The sequence below is a fragment of the Frieseomelitta varia genome, unplaced genomic scaffold, assembly GCF_011392965.1.
Source record: "Frieseomelitta varia isolate USP_RPSP 00005682 unplaced genomic scaffold, Fvar_1.2 scaffold_239, whole genome shotgun sequence".
Taxonomy (NCBI): domain Eukaryota; kingdom Metazoa; phylum Arthropoda; class Insecta; order Hymenoptera; family Apidae; genus Frieseomelitta; species Frieseomelitta varia.
Window position 1 is genome coordinate 58,646 of NW_025109967.1, and position 27,864 is coordinate 86,509.

Genomic DNA, 27,864 nt, shown 5'->3' on the forward strand with positions numbered 1-27,864 from the left:
GGCGAATCATTGGGAAACCTCGACACGTAGGAGAGTTCTTTCAAACGCCGCGTCTCCGCGAATTTGTACACCATTCGTACGTTCAATCAGCTGTGCGGAGCCGCTCGATGCTAAACGGAGATTCGTCGAGTGACGTAGCGACGTTGTGCTTCTTGGAATCTCTCGTGGAACGCGGCATTCCGAGGCGTTTGATAATAAACGTTGTCAGTGTGTAATTGACAACCGGGTTGTGCGTGAGATCCGTGAATTCGTGAATTTTTAACAAAAAGTTTTTCGACGACGGGACGATCAGGATCAGTGTCACGGTTCCTCCTCCTTACGTTAGCGCATGGACTGAGATGACACTTCAGAGCGGCGACACGCAGATATGTTTGGGGCGATTTGGTGAGTTGTGACTGGCGCTTTGAAATAAGGAAGTCACTGACAGTGTCTATAAAATAAAACGAATTCAGGTGCATATTCTCGCGTCGATGAGTAATCTCCGAGATAACTTCCATCCTTTTTTTTTTTTTTTTTTTTTCTTTTCATAGATCAGTTTTCAGAGTCGTTTGCCCTGATTTCACAGAAACGATTGAACGTAAAGCTATTATCCTTGACTGCATGCCTCGAATCTCGCAGCGCACGTCACCGACGCGTGTATTCGTAATGGCGGGATCGCCCCGAAGATGCACCTTCCCGTTCGGCCTCGGCGATTCTTCACGTCGTCTCAATGACTAGAAATACTGGAAATACTGGATTTTTTCACGGAGAGCCGCTGTTTATTGCAACTGGTGCCACATGGTCTACAGCGTTAGAAATGTTTCTCGTTAACATCATTTCCCTCTCGCTCGCTCGTCTGCCTCTGCCAATGAAATACCAGGCGTATATTTTAACATTCTCCGCGTCGCGTAAAACAACCACCGGCAGAAAGAAATATCAATAATTAATGCACTCTCCGCACCTTACAATGCCACAGATACCATCGAACGTACACGCGCGCACGTGAAAAATATATACTCTTCTCTACTCGTCTTGATCCACGGCCGTCAACAGGATGGTTTAACCTACGCTGTCCGGCAAAACGTACGTACAGCGAGCAACGAAAGTATTCGAACGGCATGATAGAAAATAATTGATTATTGTTTTCATACTATTGTATATACATTTGGTAAATATAGATTTGCAAAGTTGGAGAAAAATTGAACCTAATTACATGACACTTTTCATATAGTACATATGCGGCATAACAAAATTATTCGAACGCTGAATTATAAACACTATACATCGTAAACACAAGACTGTGAGGTCTAAATGTAAACAAAAGATCTTCAATGTATTTCCAACGAGTATTTGAGAGCAAACGGAACCGAAAGTTAAACGTTAACCTGTAATTCAAAATAACGAGTGGTAAAACATCAGGGACAAATAAACCCGAACGAGAAATTACTGTTAAATTGGACAAAGAAGGTAAATCGTATAAAGAAATTGCTTCTCTTGTAAGCAGAAGCAAATCAACAATTCATTGTATGATAAAAAAAGTATAATACGAATGGAAATATTGCAAATGAACAAAGATCTGGGCGTCCAAAAAAAAATTAACACCACGGGAGGAAAAATTGCTTCTGCGCGAAATAAAGAAAGATCCGTTTTACATCTACTCCAAAATTGGTAACAATGGTTGTTACAAACTTTAATAAAGAAGCATACGGCCAATTATGTCGAGGAATTTCCATGGTAGGAAATCATATATTAGAGCAAGAAGAATAAATTATTTGGTTTAAAATTTGCCAAAGAGTATATAAATAAGGACATAAATTTTTGGAACACTGTTATTTTTTTCGGATGAAAATAAATTCAATTTTACTGGATTACTGGGTCCGATGGTAAGAGAATAGTATGGAGGAAACCAAGCAAGGAGTTGGATTCAAAAAATTTAAAGTCTACAGTGAAACATGATGGAGGCTTCGTAATGTATGGGTTTGCGTGTCCGCTAATCTTTATTCATCGATAGAATCATGGACAAAACTAAATATTTAAATATTTTAGAAGAACATTTAATCAATAGTACCGAAAAATTAAATGTGTCAAGAAATTTTTGCTTCCAGCAGGACCGAGATCCTAAACATACGGCCAAAATAGTACAAGAATGGATCTTAGATAATGTACCCCAGCACCCTACAGAGCCCTGACTTAAATCCCATCGAACATTTATGGGAAGAACTCGATAGGAGACTTAAAAGAAATAATATAACGAGTAAAGATTCATTAAAACAAAATATCCTGGCAGCGTAGCACTCTATGGATTCAAGTGTTACCAAAAAGTTAGTCAATAGTATAGATATTAAACTAGATTAAAATACAATATAATCACATAAACATTGCATTCTATCATGACTATTAAAAATTGCCTCATACGTACTTATCCGTGAAAAATGTTATGTAATTTATTTACTTATGGTTTAATTTTTCTCTAACTTTGCATATATTTAGCAAATGTACATACAATAGTATAAAAACAATTTGTTTCAATAAATTGCAATTTATTATATACAATTTTTGTATAATCAATTATTTTCTATCATGCTGTTCAATAACTTTCGTTGCACACTGTACGTAACCAGCGTATCGAATCACTGTGACTAACTTCGCAATTATGCGAGCCGATATCGCGACAGAAATAGAAAAAACTTACAGACGTCTCAGGTAGAGGATGAACGGCACGCAGTGCACAAGATTTAGGAGCATCATCGTCACGTGGATAGCTTCCAGTATGAGATCGCACGGGCTCGTCTCGATTGGCAAAAAATTGAGCGACCGAAGCGCGATCGATTCGTTCATATCGCGTACGTTCGCGTACGTTTGGGATGAATTCGGAACAATTGAAATTTATAAAATAAGAATTTCGCAAGCGGAAGGGGAAGTTGTCTCGGTTGGATTTGGTTTGGCTTTACACGTTTTCGTCACTTTTATTTTCATTCCTCGCCACGGTTTCTCGCGCCGGTTTCGCACGTGGCTTTTGATAATCGAGGCACCGTTACGTACACGTCGTCGTTTTTCTGCACATTTTTCACTTATTATTCACCTCGCGATCGTATTTCGTCATATTCCTCGAGACACTTTCAATCCATCCTCGTCCGATTTCGCACGAGTCTAATTTATAACGACGTTTATTTCGCACTTTCTGCGTACGCACATTTTACGCGAAGTTTCCGCGGTGATCGTAGTTAAAACCACGAAACTTGAGTCGACAACGGCCGTGCCGTATCTACCGCATTGCATGTTTTGTAATTTTTCGACGCATTGCGAAATTTACGTTATACAATTTCTTCCTCGGAGAAGAACTTCGATTTGGACTTCTTCTCGTCCGCGCGAGGAACATTCAGTCGTCTTATTTTTAAATCAATTTGGCCAAGTCAGTGATCAATTTTTTGTGCTACACTGTGACGCGAAATTTTTAGGTTGCATAATTTTTCTCGAAAAAGAAGGACTTCGATTTGGACTTGTCGTCGACGCACGAAGAAACATATCATTTTATTTTTAAATCTGTTTGTGCCCAACAGCACACTCGCCCACTTTTTCGCGCCGGCAAAAAATCGTGACATCCAGCACGCGCTATCGCGGTTATTGTGCCGTGTTCTCTCATTGTTGTCATCTGTGACCGTTGACCTGCTGGCCTGTTATACTTTATGTCCTCCAAAAACGATTGGCATCGATCGTTTTTTCAACTGACCTACGTTAGGACGATCAAACCAGGTAATTTGAAGCGATTCGCTGGAACTCGCCGACGAATTAAAGGACAATTGACGAGAGATTTCAAGATCATCCTCGTGCTACCGTATTACGGGACGTTACGGTAGATCACAGCTGCGAACTTGTCAAGTCGCGGGAAAACGTAATCTCGGTAATCACAAAATTAACGCGATTTCTGATCCTGTATTTCGCTGTGCTTCGTCTCGCGGTGATTATGCGCCTGAAAATTCAAACATCTCGTTGCGAATCGTTACGAATAAACGAAGCGTAGCATAAACTTCTAAGAACTATCTTTCGTATGTCCTGATACAAAAAGATCTCGATAAACGTATTTATACAACGTATATTTTTTAATTAAATTTAAATTCGACTAAATACAATTCCACGCGATAGAATGTGCTTTTAAAGTCGATATTTTCATGCAGAAATGAGTATACTTTTCGATAAAATATTTTTATAATATATTTAAAATATAATATATTTAAAATATATATATATATATATATATATATATATATATATATATATATATACAGAGTATTTCGTAACTAGTGGGACTCACTTCGGGAGCTGATTGTATGCTTAAAAATAATAAAAAAAAAGTCATATAAATATATGTCCTATCTGTCTTCGTTTATGGGATATAATGAATTTTCTGTTTTAATTACTTTTACAAAAGATGCTCGAAATNTGCATTTGAAGACAAGCCTGCACACGTCTTATCATTGATCTGGTTGACTTTCTCTATCATTCCTGGTGTTTCTCGAATTTATTGAAAGCCTTGCTCTATTCTATTTCGTAGTATTTCAGCATGTTCAATCGATGTTGCGTATACAATAGATTTTAAATATCCCCACAAATGAAAATCTAATGGATTCAAATCCAGAGAACGAGCAGGCCATGCAATGGGACCTCCACGACCAATCCATTTATTTGCAAAGTGTTGATTTAAAAATTGCCTAGCCATTCGGCTAAAATGCGGCGGAGCTCCATCATGCATAAACCGCATACGAATAATTTAATATCGACTGGAACTTCCTCTAATATTTCGTGTAAACGCATGCTCAAAAAGTCATACTTTGTGCCTGTTAGTTTTCCATCAAGAAAAAAGGTCCAATTAAAAATTTATCAATTATTCCTGGCCATACGTTTAAACTAAACTGGTGTTGATGTCTTGAATGCACGATAACATGTGGGTTTTCTTCATCCCAATTATGATCATTATGAAAATTGAATATACCATCCCTGGTAAAACTAGCTTACTAGAGTTTGCTCTGTTTATAAAATTCATTACATCTCACAAACGAAGACAGATAGGACATATATTTACATGACTTTTTTTCATTGTTTTTAGGCGTACAATTAGCTCCCGAAGGGGGCCCCACAAGTTACGAAACACCCTGTATGTATATATTCGATCGCGGGGCACAAGCTTGCCACCGCAACGTGAAAAGTGACAAGTTTGTTAACCCCTTGCGCTGGCAACTGGTTCGCGGACCATAACGAGCGACCGAGCCGTATACAATAAAATCGTCGCTTTCTTCTTCTTTCGAACTCGTCGGTACGATATCACTGGATAGAAATGATTGAGAACTAATAAACTAATCATTTGTTTTGCCTGGGTTACATTAAGTATACTTAAAACTGAGGAAATGTTGCCAAATTTGGGACAAAAAATTCTCGACGTGCGTGGCACGTCATTCCATTAAGAGGTTAAAACGCGAGAAACACTTTGTCGAAATGAAATGACAAGTTTGGAAAAAGATCGTCATACGCTGGAGAATACGATCGTGCAGGTTCCCGAGGAAATGAAGTCGCCAGACAGTTTGACAGAATGATTCACATATATGTGAATCCTGTCGTTTTCTATACGAAGATTCCTCGACTTGACTCGCGGGCAAAATAAAGTAAAGTCGCATCGGTGCTCGGCTGCTCGAACGAGGTAGGCGGGATGACGCGAACGAGAGGAACGGCCTGGTCCACCCCGTGGCTCCAATCGGCGAGCCAATAACCCCCAGGAGAATTAAAGTGAACGGGTAATGAACGGTTCGCGACGTCATTGCTGCCGGCCGGTGTTGTCGCTGCTCACCTGTGCTCTGTAACACGAGATGCACTCGCGTTACGCAACCAGTTGCAGCGCGGCTCACCACATGTATCTCGTACGCAACTGGGTTATTATTTACAACCCGCGGCGGCCTTCTTCCCCGTTACTCTTCGACAACACCGGCGTACGTATTCCCCGGTCTTTCTACATATATATTTTTCCCCGCTGTGTCCATAAATCCGCCGCGAAAACAAAAACGAATTTGACAGACCGCGTCTCGATCGAACAACGAAAGTCAGAGTGACTGCCAACGTCACCTTCCGTCTTTCAGCGAGAAAGTTAACAGACCGTAGAAAGTGAAATCGACCTCTGCGCTATATACCGATAACGTTATTGAAATTACACCGAGTCTTCCGGGTGATCGTGTGTTTATCCCGTTCTTTTCAGGCGGACGAAATATTTCCGCGCGCCAAATCCAATTTGAAACTCCGATTAGCCCTGTCGGTGCTCAGTTTATTGTTGAAAAAAAAAAAAAAAAAAAGAAGAAGAAGAAGTACAACGTATCTCTTGTCGAATAACGGACAGGAGCCGGCAGGGAGATTTCTGTCATCTGGAGAAATATTATCCACGTTGGAAGGAAGATGGAATCGTATAAACGCTGCACACCGATCTATCCGGCGCGTTAATTATCTCGTACGCGTTTTCCTTATCTGTCAGGAACGATCCACCGCGTTCCATTTGTGCTTTCAATTTGTAGCCGCTGTTAATGTGTGTAGCCGCTCCGCTCTGCAATCCGCGCGAAATTTATCTGCATACGATAAATCATGCGCGGCGAGATCGCGGACGATTAGGTTCCACGCTCGGAAATTGAAATCTTGAGGTGGAGACCTTTTTTGCTCGTTACTTTACGTGTCTCTTTTTCTATTCAGTACATCGTTCTATTCAAACGACGGTATTTTATTTTGTCTCGCGTTCGACCCACAGGAAAAGTCGCAATAGGTAATTAACGCGAGTGTTTTTATCTTGTTGCAGGTTACCACAGCTTGCCGTTTTAGCGAAGATTTTGTGCCTCCTGATGGTAAGTGATACTTTCTACCACCTTGCTTCGAGAAGGACTTTTTTAACATTTACAAATGCTGTTATCCTCCGAGAGAAAATTTTTTAATAGCGCGTAACGCAAACTTTGAGCTGAGATACTAAGCACTTCCAAGCATTCGCGTGCGTGTGCACAGTTCGTTCCCACAAAGAGACCGCGAATATAAATCAACAGTAAATTATACTTTACTTTATTCGTTAAACGGATACCGCCTTACGTCTAAGATCATTTCGAAATACAGCTATTATTGACATCAGAAGTATCGGCGATTAAAACATAAAATTTCCATCACAGTGATGTCAAAGTAAAAAAGACCTCACGTATACAACGAAGTACATGTACAAGCTTTTATTTGTATAAATTATATAACTGGTGTAAATACGGCATATATATATATATATATATACGATTTATATTTATATTTCACACGTTTTGCGAAAAATCATTTAAATCACTGAAAACACACACGTAAATGTTTCACATTTGTAAAATATCCAACAAAAATTGGTCATTTTGACAATCATTTTGATACTCAGCGTTAATAATGAACGGGCGTCGATGTGTTCTGGAAATAAAAGTTTCCATTCGATGTTGGAAATACGAATCCCAAATATTACAGTGTGCAGTGTATATACATAGATGTGTATCTCGAGTTATCTACGTATACCAAGAAAGAGATACGGCCGTTCCAGTTCCCTACAATTACATTCAAAAAAGAATTCCCAAGCTGCCTCGAGTGTTTTCGCGTTACGTTGGTAGTTTAAGGGAAATACTGCTGGCCCAGATACCAGGTTGTCTCTCTAACGAGCCGTGTAAAATTTGAACGAGGGCTTTGGCCACGTTCGCGTGCGGAATCCGTAAACTTGCATGCTTATATTCGACGGATACGTATTGTACAATAAGCGGGTACGTGCCAGCTTTTCTTTGTGTGGTGGGAACGGTGACTAGGTCAGATCGAAGATACCGAGTACACGAAGAGGCCAAGAAGCATCGCGTGTTAAAAATCTTGGTCTTGGCGCTTTGCAAATTGACCATCGCGTTCGCGCGCTGGATTGATCGTTGCGCTCCTACGATCAATCACAAAGGTACATACACACACATATATACAGGGAGATTCACGTAACTTGCACACCTCCAGAATAAACGTTTCAATTATGCGTCTGATGAAAAATTGTTTGAATAGAAAAGTTGTATAGTTTTGAAGAAGGCAAAATATCGGCGTATCCGTTTCTTGAATATGTCGAGGAGATATTTCGAAATTTTCAAAATCATCTTTATTTCCTTTAACTGTGTCATATATTTTTTTTTCATCATAAATGGGAAAAGTATTAAATTCCAAAAAAGTGCTAAGCCACATTGGTAATAAACCTAATGGTCAAGGAAACATTTTACGATAAGATTGTCTAATTTCATTAGACGCGTAATTTAAAAGTTACTTCAGGTATGCAAGTTACGTGAATCACTCTGTATATAAGTACTGCGCGATATATATTAATACTCTTTTGGAATTATTAATAGTCCGTACATTTTTTACTCGGTACCTGGCAATACATATACTCGATCTCCGTCTCGCGAAGGGAACCAGGCTATCTACATCTGTACTCGTTTTAATGGTCTATTTTTCGAGCACTACTATAGAGGCTGTGCAATAAACTTTAACTTCGAAGCTCGATACCAGCGAATTTGATCGTCTCGTCAACACAATCCGTGCCGGGCCGATTTTTGGTTACTTTAGGCCGATTACGATTGACATTTCTGCTTTTGAAGTATGTCTTACAAGTTTTATAATATTGCAAAAAGTATAATCATCAAGAAAAGTGTCTAAAGAATTTAATTTTTAAGTATCACTTTAACCAACAATTTTTTAAAGAATTCGTTCCAAGTATTTTTAGTATTATTGCCTATGTACTAAATAATAATAATTTATATTATATAAATATTATATTACATAAATTATTAAATATTAAATATTATATTACATAAATAATAATAATTTATTATATAAATTATATAATATAAATTAATATTTATTATATAAATTATATAATAATATACAGTAATACCAAATACCAATAAGTAATATTTACTTTAACGTTATTCTAACTTTTTAACGTTATTTCGACGACAAATTTTACGTCTTCTCACCAATTGAATTGATCTGAATTGACAATCGGATAAAGTGACCTATACTCCACGAATAAACGCTAGAATACATGACTTTGTAATAAATTTTTGAAAAATTCTTTCGTTTCGTAAATGATCTGAACGACTGGCGATAAAAAGCGAACGAATTCAAGGATCGTCGAAATAACTTTCGAGTGAACTTACAGCTTCTGTCCAATTAATCTTCGAACGACAGATCTGTTAATGAAACGGAACGGCAGCTCGATAAATGGAAACGCGTGCGGGCAGATTTCGCTTTGGCATCGGTTACGATCTACGATCCGTAGAAAACGTCCATAGAACGATAACGAACGGACTCGACGTTTAAACGAGTTGAACACCGGTTTACGAGTCGAGCGCGAGATGGACGGGCTTGCCGATCCGGCGAATAATAATCCGCGAACGACCGTACTTCGACAAATTTAGACGCTCCGCGGCGGAATTGTTTTCGAGTAGATTGAAACTAATATGAACGAGCAACTGTTGTCACGACGGTTGCAACCGGCAAGCAGGGAACTTAATAAACGACGCGTAAAGTTGCAAAGACGTGTCATTAAATTCGCACGTGGAATTCTCGTGGAGGGATTATTCGCAATGCCGACGTATTGCACGCACAGTTGACGTACAGTTTAACTAGAAAATCAGGAATCTATCGTCGAGAAATATACGATGCAGCGCTGCAACGCGGCCACGTGAAAACTCGTTGTTAGAGGAAGAAGAAAAAAAAAAAAAAACAAAAAACAACTGCAAACCACAGAGACCGTGCGTTTACAGCGTTTTGAAAGCAAAGTGGGAAAGCAAACGGGTGTGTTCGGCTAGCTAGGTCGGTCGCTTTCAACCGTACGAGTGGTTTCCCAGAGAGAGAAATTGAGAAATTGAAAGGTGTAGCTTGTCATCGCGAAGTTCGGCGGCGCTGCGGCGTCCAGCGAAACGAGCACGACCACCCCGTAATTAATAATAAGCACTAAAGAGTCAAAGAGAAGCGCTTTACGACGCTGTTATAACCGCGACACGAAGCGGCCGAAACACCTACTTGGCCTGACGTCGAGTTCCGGGCCGACGTCACCGTCGTAACGTTGTCACGGCGCCGTTTCCACGAGTAAAAAGAAGCGTCGGAATCTACGATCATTAATGGACAGCTCGTGTTCGCTCGTTAACAAATCTTGTCTCGTCGGTGTGTATATATGTACGTCTTTTGTGGTCTCTTGGCTGCAACGACGACGTGTCGGCCTCCCCTCCTCACCGAGTCACTCCTCGATCGTCGTGAATTTTTATTCTCAACGAACGAACGAACCGCAAGAAGGATCCACGCGAACGACTCGACGAATGACTCGATGCCCACGAATACTTGCGAATCAGTCGTAAAAAAAAAAAACATCGGCTCTGGTGTTTCCGCGACGTTTTTAACGATTACGCGTTTTTTCGGCCGTCGAACTGCAAAAACCTTCTTCTACTCGCCGTTTTATTCTATTCGAGGTATGTTATAAGAATCGATCGTACCCAGAATCGATCGACGTCTCGATAATTTATTTGGCTTTGAACGTTAACACCTTATCTATGGACGATGACGCCATTTGGCGTCGGATTGAACTCTGTTGTCTGTTACATCACCTCACTTGCAGTTAAGATTTTAGCGTGACGGCGGAAGTGTGATAAAACGTTTATTGTCGTAACATCGAAATTTTAAAAGAGTGGAATATAAACTCGGCAACGAAATATGCACTAAAATTAACAGATATTACAGATAACGCCTATCACAGATAAAATTGTTGATTTCTCAAAATGTTAAATTTGTAATTTTATACGGGTTAAATTTTTTTTTATTTCTGCGATTATATTGTGAAATATATGTGTACGTATATGTTTTATATTTGGTTTAGCTTCTTGCAAAATTTAAATAAAATTTTTTATTTTCTTTAGTTTCGAATAAAAAAAAATGTTTATTTTTCTAATGAAGGAAATTAACGGTGTGTCTCCGTCGATAAGGTTTAATGAACGTTTATTAATACTCGTTTATTAATAGTAGAATCGGTATAAATTGAAGAACTTTGTGAATTTCAGGTGGTGATGTGCGGGGCGGTGCCGGCAATGGTGCGCTCCGTGAGTCTCTACTCGACTTGCAGCAGCGGCAATGTTACCGTAATTGGCCGCTCGATCAAGGCCGTGGTACGCGATGATCTGAATGCCCCTTATCGTAAGTAACGCCATAATTAATCACGCTACTTTTGCCAGAGGACCGATCGTTTTACACTTGAAACGGAAACACCTGCGAATCGTTCCGCGAACCTTCTCTTCGCTTTATTCGCGCGTCCTGTTTGAATGTCAATTTCCTCATCGCAGTGCTTAAACCTAGTCCACTGAAAAGTTCACGGTACAATTACGCACGTCTAAATAAATCTCTCGACTTTGTAAAATTTGCCACGCGTATCGCGGCAACGATATCCTCAGCCGTTGGATTTATGGTCGATCCGGCGCTTAGCATTTAGTAAATCAACGTGCCCCGTTTGAAAAGAATAACGCGACGTATTGAAACGTATCAGCAGTATCGTGCGTGTGCTGACCAAGATGATAAAGTAGTGAAAGGTGTTCAGGATCAAAAGACTCGTTCGTAGATCGGTGGAGCATGATTTATTGTTAAGGTGTTTGGAAAGGAGGGCAGCCACGCGACACTGGCGTTTAAAACTGGCTTTCGAATAAATTCGTCGTCGCTGCGTCGTCGTGTGCGGTCATTGTACATACAGGATAGCTGGATCGGTTAATCGAATCGAATCGGGTAGTCGCCCGACTCCGAGGCACACGAACCGTGACGTTATCTCTTTCGATCGATAGTTTCCCAGACCCAAAAGGATTCCGAACGAAAGATTAGCGTGTGACTCTCTCTCTCTCTCTCTCTCTTTCTCTTTTTCTTCCTCTTCGTTCTCGCGAAGAAATAAAAGTCGAAAGCAAAGTCTGGAGCATTAAAGACGTTAATTTATAGGTATTCTTATCGATCGAGCCAGGGGTCAGCGCGTTATCTCGTTCGCTTTCGCTACCGAGCGCCCGTCCTCGTCCCCATCCGATCTCCATCTTCATCTTTACGAACTAATAACCGAACTCCGTTTCCGTGAAGCGGGCTCACCTACTACAACCCAAAAGAAAGTTACGAAAGCAAGTTTGCGAAAGAGAACGATCTCTCGTCCTCTCCACATTTTCTTCCGATTGTTTTCGACTAGACTCCATCTGTCTCTCTTCTATTGGCTCTGCGTCCAGACAAAGAGACTCGCGCGCCTTTTTCCTTGCCTATTTGTCAGAAGCAAGTCGTCGTCGCGCCTCTACAGGTCCGAGAGATCGTTTCCACTCTTCTACGAGTCCAGTTTAAAGAGTCCAGTTTAAAGACATCAGGCAGGCACAAAGAGAAAACCTCGCACAGTGTGAAACCTCTGAAGGAAACTTGTCGTTTCCCGTTTATCGAGAGTACGACGTATTCGTGCGGAATACTTATCGTTCGAAAGAATTCACACTGTTCAGCTCCTCGAGAAGAGGAGCGGTAATCACAGAGGTTGGAATACCGATTTCGCCGGTGTCGTGGAATTTCCAAAGGTATTCGTAGCGTGCAGGAGCAACAACGAGCTGTCCGCCCTATCGGCGCGAGGCGGCTCCTTTTCTGACTCTTTGGGGCCAAAGGTAGGGGAGAGAAGGAAGGCCTGGAAAGGAGGGAAGAAGGCTTGTGCTTGTGCAAACAGAGGAGCCAGTTTTCGCGCCGCACGCTGCGCCGCGTCTGCACCTCCCCACAGATCCATCACCTTCGTCCACCTCTTCCTCCTTTTTTCCACCTCTTTCGTCTGCCGCTACCACCGCTGCCGCTGCCGTTGCTGCCGTTGCAGTTCCACCTTTTCCTTCTGTTACTCCGTATCTCCTCTCTCTCTCTCTTTCCCCCTCTTTCTCGGCACTTTACTCCCGACAACGAACCTCTCCTGACCGACGATTACTCAAACTCCATTCGTGAAATGAACCGACTCGACTCGACTCGACTCGACTCGACTCAAGTCGAGTCGAGTCGACTCAACCTAACCCGACCCGACCCGCCTTCCACCGTGTGGGGGGTTTCAGACACCGTGAGAGCGTCCTTGAAGCTTTCGGACTCCAACTGCCGGTTAACGGCTCCGCGAATTCCTCCCTCCGCGTCGGTGGATTCGTAAAAGATAATTAACCTCGCGTGGAGAGGTTCTTTCTCCGTTCGTTCATACCTACATACTCCTCGCTAATTGCGCCAGTGTTACTTTGCCGCGTTTGAAACGTGTATCTATACGTATCAGCGCCAATTCTTCGACGAATCGAATTTTCTTCATTTTCTTCTCCACGATCGAAAATTGACAAATTGACTGCAAATCTGTCTATTATATAACACGATTTAACCGACCGCCACGTTCCAGACGATAATTACAACCACCGCGACAGACACCAGCCGCGTATCACCGTGAACGGCAATCTCAAACGCGTGTCAAACGTAATTCGATAATAACTATTATCGGTAAAACTCCGAAGGCAAATAACAATTATCAACTCGTTACTACCCAGAGTGTTACACTCTGTTCGTCGAATCGTGCAACAGTCGTAATTACATCGATCCTCGTGACATTTTTATCAGATTAAACGGCCCTAATCACGCGATCCACCGGCTCCAATCTTCTCAAATGACTGGCAACATCTCCGACGATATCTTTCGTACGAAGAAGTGTCGCAGCACCCTGAAACGAGGGGAAGAAAACCTAACGGGGAACGAGGGGAAGAGAAAATGAACCCTCTCAACGGTGCAACGAGTTCGTTCTGATCGGAATTTAATTATTCTAGTCGCGGAGAGCTGTGATTATCGCGTCAGTGGGGCAAATCAGGGCTTCGCCTGTCACAGTTTTGACCAGAGAAAGAGAGAGAGAGAGAGAGAGAAAGCGCTGGGACAACACGTGTTCCTCTCATTTGCGTGCCCCGTTGTAATCTCGTGCATTCACGGTGGATGCTCCTGAGGGACGATCCCGTGCGTTTAGGTGTTAACGACAGGATCGCTATTATACGTGCCAGGCTCATAACAAGAACCGCGTTTATACCCGCGTTGTTGTTGCTGTTGCTTTTTTCACCCCCTCTCCACCTTTCTTTTGCGCTTTTTCCCCCCTCGTTCCTCTACTTACGCGGTCTGCCCGCTTTCGCGTCGTATTATAGCTTTCATAACGCCGACGCCGCGAAATTGTGTGGCGCTCCCAGTGGTTCTCACGCGATTTTCAATGAAAAAAAAAAGTTTCCACCAGCCGCCGAGAGAGGTCGACGAAATTTGCAACTTGGTCTGGATTTTCTCAATCTAAATTTTCATCTGCCCTCTTTTCTTTTCTTTCCTTTTCATTTCATTTCTCTTCCATGGACTTTCGATTGGCTCGTAACGGCTAATCGAATTGCTCCTTCTTGGCCAAAGGCTCGTTCCACTCTCGACGAGCGGAGATTCTTCCCTACAGAAAAAAAAGTTATTAGTTGCGAACCTATAACGAACCCGGGGGAATCGGTTCCTGTATCGCGAAGAGCACGTAGAAGTAATATATGGGATCCATTCTTCTTTCCCTTCTGTCTCGCTCTCTCCCGCTTGCGCGCCGGGGCCCATCCTACCAGTTATTATCGGGGGTAATCGTGCCTAAAAGCCGGTGCCCGCTTTTGATTAAAATTGGCTTTTAATTCATTTGGCAGCCTCTAATCTCGTGGCGGCTCCGATCAGAGGAAACGGCAGCCGGGCAGAGAGGGGAAACTCTTGGGTAGACTTCGGAAGACAGAGGTTCGAAGCGAAATGCAACGTTCTCGCTCGCTGCTACCGCTTCATCCCCCTGTCTCGTCGTCTTTTGTGCCATATTCTTCGCATAAACGTGCACGCGTGTGCAAGCCCCGATCGATTAGACGAACGACTCGTTTCGAAATTACCGGTCGTCTAGGGCAAGTACGATGTCCAACCCACGTGCTGTACAACAAATTGGAACAATTGAATAAGAATCTTATTAGTTGAATAATTTTAACTACAAATGTTCATCACGTTCTTTTTAGAAAATACTTGTATTTGCGAGCAGATTTTTCGAAAAATAAAGTGGGAACAAAAATTTTGTACGAGCATCTTCAAAGTATTCGTAGTGCCACTGGACCTGGTTAAAGCAGATATTGAAAAACTGGTATATAAAAAAAAAGTTCAATGTTCTCGTTAAAAATTTTCATATTTTTTTCATTGATGTATTTTTCTAATCAATGTACAAGTTGTTTCAATATCGCTGTAAAAATTATTTTAATATCGTAATTAATATAAGATTATATTGAACTGTATGCGGCCTTTAACAAATTTTTTTGTTAAATGAGGCCTGGAAGACTCAAAACTTTGTTGGACATCCATGCTCTAATTCACTCTTTTAACACTAGAGAAGCAAAGTGCTTCAAGATGATCGATTCATAATTTTCATTAGAAATTTTATAGATATAAAACATTGTGTATTTTTGGAGATTTTAAACAATTTCCCGCAAAATGTATAAATCGAAGCTTTTGACTTTAGTATTTCTAATGGAAATTCTATGCTTTAGTCGCCGATAATTTTAGCGTTAAATACAAGTATGTACTATGGACTATGGATGACTAACAAGGGGACGTACCGATTTTGATGAAATTTGGCATAAAAGTAGTTTTAAAAAAATATCTGACCCGTATTTTTTTTAATCATCTATGTCGAGAGGGTGAAAGCTATCCTCAAAGTTGGAAGTGCGGAACATATTTTGTCAAATATCTCGGAAATTATTGAAGATAGAGTATTTTGTGTAGATTATAAATTATCCCTTCTTAAAAACGAATTCGAACGGCAAAAGAACTTCCTTTATTAAAAAAATGTTATTATATTTTTTATAAATTTTTCCAAGTAAATTTCTTGAACATTTGTTTATGAAAACTATATATTCAAACACAAATTAGAAAGTAATGTGATAAAATGGAATCTTGATTTTATCACATTACTTTCTAACTGTAAAAATGAAAAAGAAAAAAAGAAACAACTACGTGCTCGCGCGGCGAACTTTGAGTACCAGCCAGTGTCTCGGAACCACGAGATACTGTTCGAGTTGCGCGGGAAACTCGGTTGACAAGCTTTCGAGGAGAGGAGAGATTACTTATTGTTAGTGTGGTCGGTTAGACAAAACATTGCAATCAGCGTGCCGGTGACGCCTGTCTCGAGTCATCGCACGTCTGGCAAGTTGGTAACAAATGCCATATACCCCGTCATTGTTCCGAGCATCGGCGTGTCGTGTCGTGTCGTGCCGTGCCGTGCCGTGCCACGCCGCGCCAGAACAGTCTCACTTCCCTCATTTGATAACGATAAGCATCATTTAAAAACGAACCGTCCAAGTTTCGCCGGCGATCGCTTCGACGGCGACTAGGTATCGGAAGTATAGGAGTTTGGTAATGGCTAACTGGAACGAGCAAACAGAACAGCCTGTATATATACATACGTACCAACTCTCCTCGGAGAGTTGCCGGGGAGTATTAGTGTCAGGTTGTTATCGTCATACTTTTCTCCGCGGCTACACAGCACGCAGGTACGTACCTACACACGTACACGACGTGGTTCTTGCACTTACATCGTGTTTCATATCGGAGAACGTCGCGAAACGGAACACAGGAGGGAAAATTCTGGCGATAGTTTCGAAACTTGTTTGCCCGCGGACGCGTACTTTACCAGAACGCAACTTTATCGCTGATAATGCCCATTATATTTCCGTATTCGCCGGAATTTCACGGAACTATCCTTAACTGGTGGCTCGGGTAATTTCGGGCAGATTCGATTCGTGCGGCTTGAACAATATATATACGTATACGATACTTGGTGCAATATATTTTTCGCCAACTTTTTGTTATCAAGTTCGAGGAAAACAACGATATTCGATTTTGTTACGATCCCCTCCCCCCTCCTCCGTTGTTGATAAAATTACCTCGACAGGTAATTTTTGCGACGAAATTCGATCAAATTTCGAGCTTCGACTTTCGATTTCCACACTTCAAATCACCGAGCCGGTGAATCGAGATTACCGCTAAGCTACCACCTCGCAGCAAAGACGGGTTGAAATTTTTTTCGCGAATCATTGTGCTTGATTGAATTATCATCAAGCGTGCAAGTAACATCGTATATCAATCTTGCTTATATCAGTTAAACGTTCGACTTATCGAGGATAATCGCGAAGAATCACCATCCCGGCCCAGATAAGATAAGTTCGTTACAGAAGGCCGAGAAAAGGGACAAATTGATCCCCGCCGGCTGAAAAGGGATGTCGCCGCGATAGACGTCCGTCCAAAGGTGAATTCAATTAATTAAGAAAAGTGGCACAATTAATTGGCGCGGAGTGTAAAACGCGGTCGGTTTGTCGGAGAGAACAGTCTCTCTCACACACACAGATTAAGTCCTCTTGCGCTTTTTCTGGTTCCTGAAGACTGGTAGGAGGCGACGAGAAAGAAAGAAAGAGAGAAAACGAAATGTAAAAGGAAAACGAAAGAGGGAAAGAGAGGCCAGCCAGTAGAGAGAGAGAGAGAGAGAGAGAGAGAGAGAGGGGGGGAGTTTACGAGGCAGTTCGGGGACATTCTTGATTTCGATGTTGGGAAGGCACCCGACGAGAACCACTTGAATTTAACGAGGCTCCAGCAAATGGGCCACCCTGCAGACTTGTCTCCTTCCTTTTCTCTATACGATATCATGCTTATACCCATTTCTCGTGTGGCCCGCAAACAAAGAAGCCAGAAAAACTCGTAATCGTAACATCGTATATATATATATATATATTTCGTGTATCGTCGAGCCTCTATCAATTAAAGAGACCCTGCATCACCCCGTTGGCAGCGAAAATTTATTATTTCGAGCGAATGCGGGTAAATCGTACCTCCACGGAGATTCGACCAAGTTTCCATTTAAATAACTATCACCGTTTATCTTGGCTTCCCATTTATCCTAGTTGTGGAACAGTTTTCTCAACAGTTGGCGATCAAGCTGCGCTTCGTTTCTATTTAATTTTCGTTACGATGTTTGCGAAAACAGTTCTCGTCCGCATTATCACCGCGCTTTCTTCTTTCTATCGAGAGAGAGAGAGAATTAGCGTCCGGCGGAGTAACCTAGTGAACCACGAGAATTTGAAAATAAATCTCAGAAGTAGGCAAAGTAGTCGAGCGCGATCGTTCTCTTCCAAGATCGCCGTCGTTCTCTCTGGAAAGCGTTGCGCACCTGTAAGCCCTTCATTTTCTCTCTTTCTTTCTTTCATTTTTCTTTTCCTTCCTTTGGTTATCCGGAACAAAGGACGCCTACTTCTCTCGGGTCGGCAGAATTTCGTAATAGCTGGTGCGAAAGAAAAAGGGAGACAGAGGGCAAGCAACGCTGCGGCAGCGAGCGTAGCGCGGAACGCGCACACCGGCTCGGGGTCGAGGCACGACGACAGGACCCGCTAAGTGGCAAAGTACACACCGGTCGGTCTGTGCCTCCTTCATTAGCACCAACTAGCCTCGGCGGCAGGCTTAGCCAACCTTTTCTTCCTTTCTCAGTTGCCGAAGAGTGCTGCCTGCCTCCGCCAAGAGAGGGTCGCTCTCTCGCCGAGCATCGATGTAGGTACAACAACTCGCGCTATAAACCTCGAGACGAGATCTCTTCTCGGAAATATGCCCAGCTCGCATACCGAACGCACCGAACGCATACCGTTCACCTCCTGCATCCTGCCCGTTTGTCCCCGATAACTAATGCCTTCGCCTCGTTTTATTAACTCCGTTTTGCTTTTCCAACTGTCCAGCCGCTGCTCCTCGTTTGCTTCCTCGATCGGGAAGCAAGCTGTTCGCTTTCCACGTTAACTCAGCTGCAACTGTCCACTCGGTCGAGGCATGAAATTCCCATCAGAGACGGACCGAGACGGTCAAAAAAATTGAGAAACTTTACGATGCATACAATGGAGTGTACGAGAAAAATGATCTAATTCTTTGGAAATACGTTGTTTCCCGCCGAATCACGTGAAATATGTAACAAAAATTATACGTTGGTCATTTCGATCATTATTGATGTTAAACCTACCGACACTTTGTGTATGCCTACTCCTACCGTGACCGGTGAAAATGATCGGTTCTAAAAGAAAGTAATATTTTTTATACTTGAACGTAGATAATTGTCAACTAGGTATCATCACTCTCACTTTCGGAACTTATATACTAATCCTTGTCTTCTTCTTCTTCCCTTCATTAACCGTTAGAGTCTCCAGAAAGGATGTGTCAAATAGATCACCATCTCATTTTCAGTTTCAAAAAGTTTTCGAACACTCTTCGTCCATGTTAATTATTTTTCCTAATAATCTCATATCTTTTGAACGCCTTGATACTTTTAGGATAAATATTCGCCGCGAAACACAAACTTTCGTATTTAGATAAAGTACTGCACTTAAAACTTGAAATGCAAAGATAACACTTTAGAACTTTTATACCGTGATGCTCTCTTTTGAAGTATTCCTGCGTGTACTCTTGCAACGAAACATTGTTATCAATCATTTCATAGCATCTCCACTCACATAGCCTTTCTCGTGAACTGATTGTATAGTTTTAGACCAAGTATCAATTTTTCAACCGTTCAAATTGACATATGACTACATATATTTCTCGGGAAAAAGAAACAAGAGGAGAAGTAAATATTGAATAAATTCATAGTATACATATTTTTAAAAAAAATCATAAGATAAATGGCGACGTATGTAGAAAATTGTACGCAAAAGTTTGCCCAACCGTGGCCCAATTATTTACAATCTCCGTGAATCACACCTGAAACGCGAGAAATTTACGTGACGAATATTTCGATATTTTTATTTCTGTCCTAGTAATTAAAAAAAAAACAAAATTGTGTACGTGCGATAATTAGATTTGTTCTTTTGTGTTGAATGTTACAGAAAAACTGACGACTCAGTCCGAGGACTTCAGTAGGAAGTTGTACATCTTCGCGGAGAAAAGCCAACGATATATTTGTTTCAACGAGCGGTGGAAACCCATCGGCTTGGTAATTACTTGCCTGTCAATTAGTAGACGTATCTCGTCATCGCCGGCGTTGTAAATTTAGCATCGGCAAATGCACTGAATTATACGACTCGAACGTTTACATTCATCGTTCGCCGGAATGTTTGTCGCTTGAATGACTCTTTATTTATAGTACAGTCCGCGAGCGACGGCATTGAAAAAAATCTACACAATTTCAATCGCAAGTACAAACGATCTCTCGCGCACGCGTTGCCAAGGCGACGACAAACGTTCGTCTGTTTGAATTCCAAGTCGAGATTTTTGCTGAGATGAAGTTCGTCGAGTCGTCGGAACGTCGCGAACCAACGAATCATCAAACGTCCGTGATTTTTTCTGTTCGCAGCCCAAGAAGAAGAAGAACTCTAGGTGTCAGTTCTACGAGGATTACAACGGCTCGTATCTGACGTACAGAAGCGTGGTGAACAGTTCGCGATACTTGGGCTTCAACAAGTTCGGCAAGCCGGTGAAGAACCGCGGCCGGCAGGAGTGCTTCAATTTCATCAAGTACAATCCCCACGCGGACATAAATCACCACAACAACCTGGTGAACGCGGACATGGGCGGGATGGACCCGTACGTGGTGTCGAGGAAACCGTCGCCGGTGATGAGGGCCAGCAAGAACTTGCTGTCGCAGACCGACAGCACGAGGGAGATCGTTCACACGACGCACCGTTACCGGCATCGAAGTTGGAAGCTGCGCCCAGCCGAGAAGATCTCCGCGTCGCGGAGACGACTCGAGAGCCCTCTGTTCGAGGCGAACAAGTACTGAGCCGCGCACTGGGCTCGCCGATCAAGACTGCCTCTCATTCACACCTGCGAGAACACCTGAGATCAGACTGCCAAATACTACGCATGGTGATATATACGTACCGGTCGAGATGTCAGGAAAACCCACGGCAACCACGCGGCACCACGTGAAACGCGGCTCGAAGCACGCGCCTCGATTGATCGCAACGAACAAAGCTAAGCTCGCCTCCCGCCCCCTCTGTGTCTCCTGCTCGCTTGCGTACTTACGACAAACAACAATCATCCCGACCAACAGTGGTATCGCTACACACACAAACACAAACACACACACACACACACACACACACGCAGAGACAGACACGAGACAAGCAGCAGCAGACAACGAAAAACACTTGTTCGACGAGCGCACTGCAAATTGCAGGATGACAGTCTTGTTGGCTAGAGCTTTCGTTAAATTCCATTTCACACACTTGCCCCGACTGAATCCTTTCAGGCAAGTATGCACGATATCATTTCAATTTCTTTACCTTTTCTCTCTCTCTCTCTCTCTCTCTCTCTCTATCTTTCTCTTTCTCTTCTCCAAAAGCCTTCTTTTACCCTCGTTCCCTTCTCGCTCCCCCTGCTCATTTCGTTCCGTCGCTAAATTTTTTGATACCGTTCCCCTTTCATTTTCACCGATCATCGATTATCGTGAAAACCTCATTGTTTAATGTCCAAACGTTTCTCGCACAAAACTGAAGGGGGAAAAAAAAAAAGAAAAAAATCTACCGGGAGAGATGTAGAAAAAAAAAAAGTTTCCAAGAGGGAAAGAACAGACAAGCGAATGACAGTGTCGGAAGATCAGTGTCGGATGATCGTTTAGCGATGGAAGAATTAATACGTTGCGCGCGCGATCGGCCTAAATCGTTGCGCAATCGGATAGCTAGCCGTGCTTCAAGCGCAAATGTCACAGACCGCCAATAGACGCGCCCCAAGAGAGAGAGAGAGAGAGAGAGAGAGAGAGAGAGAGAGAGATGCACGCCGACAGCGCGCCTCTATCTATTGCAAGTGTGTGTTTTCTCCTTGGTGTCGAACTTGGACCGAGGGGGGGAAAAATAAATCGTTGATCAGCCGTGACCGATTTTCTCTCTTCTTCCGGTAGCGGAAGACTCGAGATTTAACGGAGCGACAATTGCACAGGTTGCACAGTAATTCGGGGATAAGATTCGAGTCGACGAAGGAAGGAAACTCGCGTAGATTACTCGCGGAGTAGGAGCGCGCGCTGAAAAAAAAAAAAAAAAAGAAAAAGGTATGTAATAAACTCTTTGGCGCGCTGGCGCAGTAGAGCCTCACGCTGCGCAAAGACTCTCTCGCTCGCTGTGCTAATTACGCCGCCTAATGTAGCGTGCGTGCGTGCGTGCGTGCGTGCGTGCGTGCGTGTGTGCGTACGTGCGTACGCGCTTGCCTGCCTGCGTGTATGAATAATGTGTGTGCGTGAGTGCGTGCGTGCGTGCTCGCGACGTACACGCAGTTCTCACCGTCGCGTCCCGTTTCGAAGTCGAGGAAGCTCGACAGCGATGCGATCCCTTTATCGCAAATCGCTATCGTTTATCAACTCTGCTGGCTCCGTTCACCTGACCGTTTTTTACATTTTAATTCCGATCGATATTATTTATACTGTATAAAAAGGGAAATATGTATAGAGAGGAAAACCAAAAAAAAAAAAAAAAAAAAAAAAAAAAAAAAAAAAAAAAAAAAAAAAAGAAAAAGAACAAAAAAAAAGAAAGAAAGAAGAGAAAGATGTAGACAGGTGCGTGCGACAGTCGACTACTCGGATAACGCACACGCATACATACACACGACACGAACAAAGAGAGAGACGACTGTTTCTTAAACAGAGAATCGGTATACACAATCCCCAGGAGAGCAAGACACGCGATAGTGTATATATATTTTTCGTATTCAGAAAAAGAAGAAAAGAGAGAGAGAGAGAGAGAGAGAGAGAGAAAAAAGAACGGTGTTTCGACGCAATAATGGACGCATACAAATAATAATGAACGGGATCTCTGAGTATTTTATACGACGATGTATTTGAAATGATAATTATTATTTTCGATGCGCGATTTCGTCAACGCCGACGAACGAGTGTAATTCATACAGAAAAATCTATTTTTCTGATATATAGGAATGAGAGTGAGATAGTTACTGAGAGAGTTATCGGCTTAAACTGCGTGTTCGTGTACGAGCTTAAGTATTTGTGTGCATTCTGGAGCGCGTACGTATATCTGCCTCTGTGAACTGCGTGTGACTGCGTGTAATATATTATACGATCGTTAATGAAGTGTTGTAATCCTTAGGATGCTATCGCAGACTGTATTACTAGGTTAGGTAACACGAATATATGACGCGGTGGCGACTCGACGAAAAGAATCGGAGGTACACGTTCCTCACGGCCTCGCGACTTTTCTATTCTTCCCCTTACCCCTCCCCCCTCCCGCAAGCTTTGTTTCCCACGTTATTGTTTCCAAAATCGGCGACCAAAACTCGAACGAGTTTCGTCGTTCGAACTCAAGACAAGGCCGCACGGAGCCATATCCCTGATTCCTTCGTTTTTCGCAGATTCGCCACGTAAGGAGCGCCTGCCCCTTCCCCCCTCCCCCCATCCCTAAAAATGAACTCGCTCCCTAGGTAGCTTATTTATTGAAATCACATGTTTAGATAGTACGAAAACCAAACCGCCCGAGAACACCTTTTCCTCGTATATCACTCTGTGTATATACGGAAATGTGCGCTGCTCTCTCTTTTATTTTACTTGTCGCTATTTTCCTTTCCTTTTTTTTGTTCGTTACTACTCATTATTTATCGTACATTCTTCTTTCCTTTTCAAATTATTCTTCTAGAACAAAGCCGGCCTGGTTGCTAGCGCTAGCCCCCACTTTGCCACTGATGCAGTGGAGGGGATAGCGCTAGCGACCAGAAAAGTAGGGGCATGACCGCCAGTTCGCCGGCTTCTAAAAGAATTTAACGTTTCGTGATCAATCAACAGATCAATCGATATATATCATTTTATTTCGTTGTTCCGTATTAAGAATTTCATCATCACCTTCTTCTTTTTCCTCCTCATTCTTCTTCTTCTTCTTCTTTTTTTTTTTTTTGACGAACGTAAGATACGTAACAATGCAATTATTTCTCTTTTTTATTCGATATATAATCCTACTCATATTCGCGTTAGTTTGAACGATCGTCATTCTCACCGTTGTACTTACTTTCTTCTCACCTACTACGTTGTCAGTCTTAAATCCGAAAATACTCAATACCTGATTAGTTAATTTTCGTTTTCGTACGAGTGGCAGTGCGTAAAAGCCCCATTACCACCACCCCGAACGGTGTTTGTACGTGTCGGTGAAAAAGCAAAAAAAAGTAGACAGCAAATTGTTCGTAGAAGTGCCACGCTCCGTTCGATAAACCGAGAAGTGTGAATTGAAAATAAACACCAATGCGGAATTACTCTGTCAGTTGCATTCATTCTGGCGCCTTTCTTCGGGAAGAAAGGTTTCCCAATTCCGTCGAATCATTTTCGAAGTATCGCGGCTACGAGGCAGAGTGAAACTACAGGATCACCGCTCGCGCGATTTTTGTTTTTTCACGATCTCGTCTGTCGGCGCGTGGCGCGTGCAAGCTAAGTACGATAAAATTTCGCGCGCAAAACAAAATAAAAAGAAAAAAAAAAAAAAAGAGAAAATGCCAGCAGTTGACTATTAAGGAAGAATGAAACAGATAAACGATATTGTAACTCCACCACTGAAAGATTAACTTGCTCGTTTGGTATGTGTAAATGTAGCGTCACTGCGTCGAGAATCGCGGCACAATGAGAACCGATGCTCGAAACGAGCGAAAGACAGAATCACCGACGAGTATCCTTCCTCAGAATCGTCAGTTTGCTCGATGTCAAGTCAGTTGGCGTTTAGTTTTTATATATATCTATATACGTGTATTACGAAATTTCACGATGACATTTTTTCTACTACGACATTCCGATATTTCGGAGCGGCCACGGAGTATCTATAGTTGCGTTTAGCATTTGACGAGAGCAAGTAGCATTTTTAATAACGCGAGAGGAAATTAGCAGGAGGGATAAACCCGGTTGATTGACGCGTGCCTTGACCTCGAGCACCGCAGTGACCTGTCTGAATTCCTCCCTTCTTTGTTTTTCTTTCCTTTTTTTTTTTCTTCTTTTCTTTCTTTTCTTACTTTCTCACAATCGACAAACCCAAACCGGCAGAAGAAATAAGATGAGGAAACGAATGAAACACGAGAGATGAATCTGACTACCCTATAGATAGATAGTATATATAATGAATAAAGAAAAAATGGTGAGATATAAATACACACGTATATGTGTGTGTGTGTGTGTGTGTGTGTGTTTGCATGCGTGTGTGTATGTGTATGAAAAGAAAGAGGGAATGTTATATACATACATACATATATATATGTATGTATATGTTTATGTATGTATGTATAAATATATATGATGTGTATGTAAGATATTTAATACCGACTTGTCTTAAGCACACCACGATGATCGAATGCGATGAAACGATGATAATAATTAATGATTGTTGTATAACGAACGACGACGACGATGATGATGATGATGATGATGATGATGATGATGATGATAATGTTACTCTACATTGTAATTCGCGTTGTAATATAGAGACCCACCTGTTACCCACTAAATCGATGTGTCGATGTATCCCGGACGTGCCACGCTCGTACACGCATCGAGGGGAAATCGAGGATTGCGTTCCCATGGGCGGCGGACGTTGGACACCAGCCAATAAGTTTAAGAACTCAGATTTTTCTATGAGAGAAGGACTACGACCGAACAGGGCCATTATCTGCTCTCGATGTCCAACGACCTCCGGCATCCGAGCTAAACGAAATCGTTTTCCAACCGCTTACCGATCCTCAGTATTAATCGTATCGAGAACGCCCGGTTCCGTTACCGAAGCAGCTCGTTACTACGAGCGCAGCACGCCCGGAGCAACTAGCAATAAATATAACATTCCAACCTTAAATCGCGTACGTACTGCGAATTCTAATAATGTGTGCCGCCGTACGAGAGAGAAAAAAAAAAACACTGTCAAATACACGCTCATACACTGCTACGTACTCGTGCCGTTTATTTCACATGCTCCTCACATGCCCCCCTTCCTTCGTTATTAATTACGTGTAACCATGTTGTTCGTATTAATGAAAAATTCGAGAAGATTTCTTTTCGATAGTTCGATATTTCTTTTCCAGCAATTGAAATAGCTGAAACGACACTAGGTAGGAACACAGGATTCGTCTGGTATACGATGCGTCGAACGAAGCAGCGTCAAAGGAGCGGCTATTAAACCAGTCGATAGTGATAAAGTCGTTATCGTTTTGATTTATGTCAGCGAGTCATGTTCAAGTGAATAAATTTATTACAAAATAATTTCTGCCAAGGATTTATACTCTGGTAATTTAATACTGGTAATTAAGCAACCCTCTGGTCTTAAATTCTCTACGAAGAAAAAAAGAAAGATGAATGATTTATAATCGTTTTATCCGGTAACGAGTCGCGTGGTATAAACTCGATGCGAGTAACTAACGATTGAAAGCGAATGATAAGAGTAAACAAGCAAACATATCGAGCAAAAATTAAAAAATATATATAAAACTGTGTCAATTCGACGAATTTACGAATCAACTTCTTTAAGAAGTTAATTGTCAAATTATTCATTTGTTTAACTATCAAATTCATTCGTTTATACATAATAAATTTACCGTGCAGCGTATTAGTGCAAACGAGAATCTCTTTGCTCTATACAAATATGTATCTAGAGAATGCATTCGACCGTTAGCTGATTTTTCGTTCACGTTCGAAAATTCTAAATTACTGTCCGAAATATTACCGTAATCGGACAACAACCGGTAAACTTTCGCAAGTAAAAATCGAATAAAAAAGATTTCGCCGGGCACTTCAATCTTCCTGAGAATCGAGAATTCTCAGGGTCCAGAAGCACTTGCGTGTCCGTCGACGCGCAAATCCGCTCAAATCACTCGAGGCCCGAAAGCCAAAATCAAACAACTCGTGGCGATCGGATCGGCGGGGTCCGGGAACCATTGGGTTCTCTGTTTACCCCGCGATGCTTCAGAAGGTATTACGTTCTTCTGTATACTTAGAAAAAAGGGGCGGAAGGTGTAGATACAAGACTCACTCCCGCTGCCACTCCAATTTCGACCGTTGATTTCCTCGAGAATAGACTGTGAAGGGCTCCTTAAATAATGTCGAAAAATCCTCTTGCCTGTACACCTCCTCCCCTCCTTTTCTCTCTCTTCTCGCCGGGGATAGATCCGGGAGAGAGATCGAAATATACGAAGAACGGGTAGTAGAAAAAAACGAGACGGAGAAAAGAAGATGAAGGAGAAGAGAAGAAAAAAACGAGCGGGTCCCCCAATTTCGATCCCTCCGTAACAGCTCGTTGACACCTCCCTTTTTTCCTAGCAGAGGCCAGCCAACTCGAATAAGCACCCCTTCCCAACTTCCTTCTTAACGCTACTCGAGTGTTTGATCTAGAAATCACGCGTCTGGGAATCAACCAAGCCGTTAAGTTTCACCCCCTTTTCTCTTCTTCCTTTCGGCTTTCTACCCCTTTCTCTTCTTTCTTCAATCGTTTCGTCTCGCCTCGATTCTCTATGCCCTCTCCCCCCTCCCCCCCTCCCTCTCCCAGCGCCTAGTCCATAGTACAGATTCACGCGCCACTGCCTCCATCATACCTTCCCCGTGCGCGCCAGCCTGCCTGCCTGCCTGCCTTCGTTCCCGCGTCTAGATCCCGAGATTACCTTCCTCGTCGTCGCACGTTTTCCAACCTCCGCCACCGGAAACTTTATCTCACCGGATAATATTCTGGGCTCTGCGATCCGCTTTCGTCCGACGAACTAGTCTAGTGTCTTTTACATACGAGGCCAGATTCTCGTGGAATCTATCTACTTGGACAGATGGTACGTATC

General features: G+C 42.4%; 1 protein-coding gene across 1 annotated transcript; it reads left to right on the forward strand.

The window, feature by feature from the left end:
- The first annotated feature begins 352 nt into the window (after positions 1-352).
- LOC122527922 lies at positions 353-25,995 on the forward strand. Its single transcript, XM_043652509.1, has 5 exons — positions 353-384; positions 6,806-6,851; positions 11,094-11,226; positions 19,971-20,077; positions 20,438-25,995. The coding sequence occupies exons 1-5, from the start codon at positions 368-370 to the stop codon at positions 20,861-20,863; spliced, it is 729 nt and encodes a 242-aa protein (XP_043508444.1). The 5' UTR covers positions 353-367; the 3' UTR covers positions 20,864-25,995.
- Positions 25,996-27,864: the final 1,869 nt, after the last annotated feature.